Source organism: Camelina sativa, chromosome 5, assembly GCF_000633955.1.
Source record: "Camelina sativa cultivar DH55 chromosome 5, Cs, whole genome shotgun sequence".
In the NCBI taxonomy this organism is placed as follows: Eukaryota; Viridiplantae; Streptophyta; class Magnoliopsida; order Brassicales; family Brassicaceae; genus Camelina; species Camelina sativa.
In genome coordinates this window covers 29,280,703-29,281,168 of record NC_025689.1, presented here as the reverse complement: position 1 = coordinate 29,281,168, position 466 = coordinate 29,280,703, and the positions used below count along the sequence as shown (strand labels likewise).

The following is a 466-nucleotide window of genomic DNA, read 5'->3' as shown; positions in this document are numbered from 1 at the left end:
TGCTTATTCACAAGGATAGATATATGTGAAATTTTTCTACCCAGAAAATTACATCAGAATACAGTAAAAAAACATGGGATTGGAAGCCTGCTTCTCTGGCCATTAAAAGAGCACATGAAAACAAATTCGAGTCAAATTCCCAAATTCTCCAATGGTGAAAGCAGAAAGGCCAAAAGCCTTTTTTTTTTTGTGTGTTTGTTTTGAACTTACGGAAACTACATTTGTACCTAACCATACCATAAAACTTACCTGAAACCCAGAATGAGACAAAGGGTTTTGTTTTGAAGTAGTGTAATCTCTCTCATCTAGGAGGAAGACCTGTGTTCTGGTTAGCTTCTCTATCTCTACGTCTTCTACCTGAACGTCCCATCAGAATGCGTCCTTGTCGCCTCATTCGACTTGCCAAAGAGTTACTGTTACTATGCCTCTCTTCTTCCCCCTCTTCCTCCTCTTCTCCGGAGAAATT

The 466-nt window shown here is 39.5% G+C and overlaps 1 protein-coding gene across 2 annotated transcripts in view; it reads right to left on the bottom strand.

The window, feature by feature from the left end:
- Window positions 21-466, bottom strand: part of LOC104787820 — a 3,441-nt gene continuing 2,995 nt past the window's right edge. Inside the window, exon 3 of one of the 2 annotated variants that reach the window (XM_019246068.1) lies at window positions 21-466. This exon is cut by the window's right edge and continues 1 nt beyond it. In XM_019246068.1, coding sequence (XP_019101613.1) covers window positions 302-466 — 165 coding nt within the window. In that variant the 3' untranslated portion in view covers window positions 21-301. The other variant, XM_019246067.1, reaches the window with a different exon arrangement.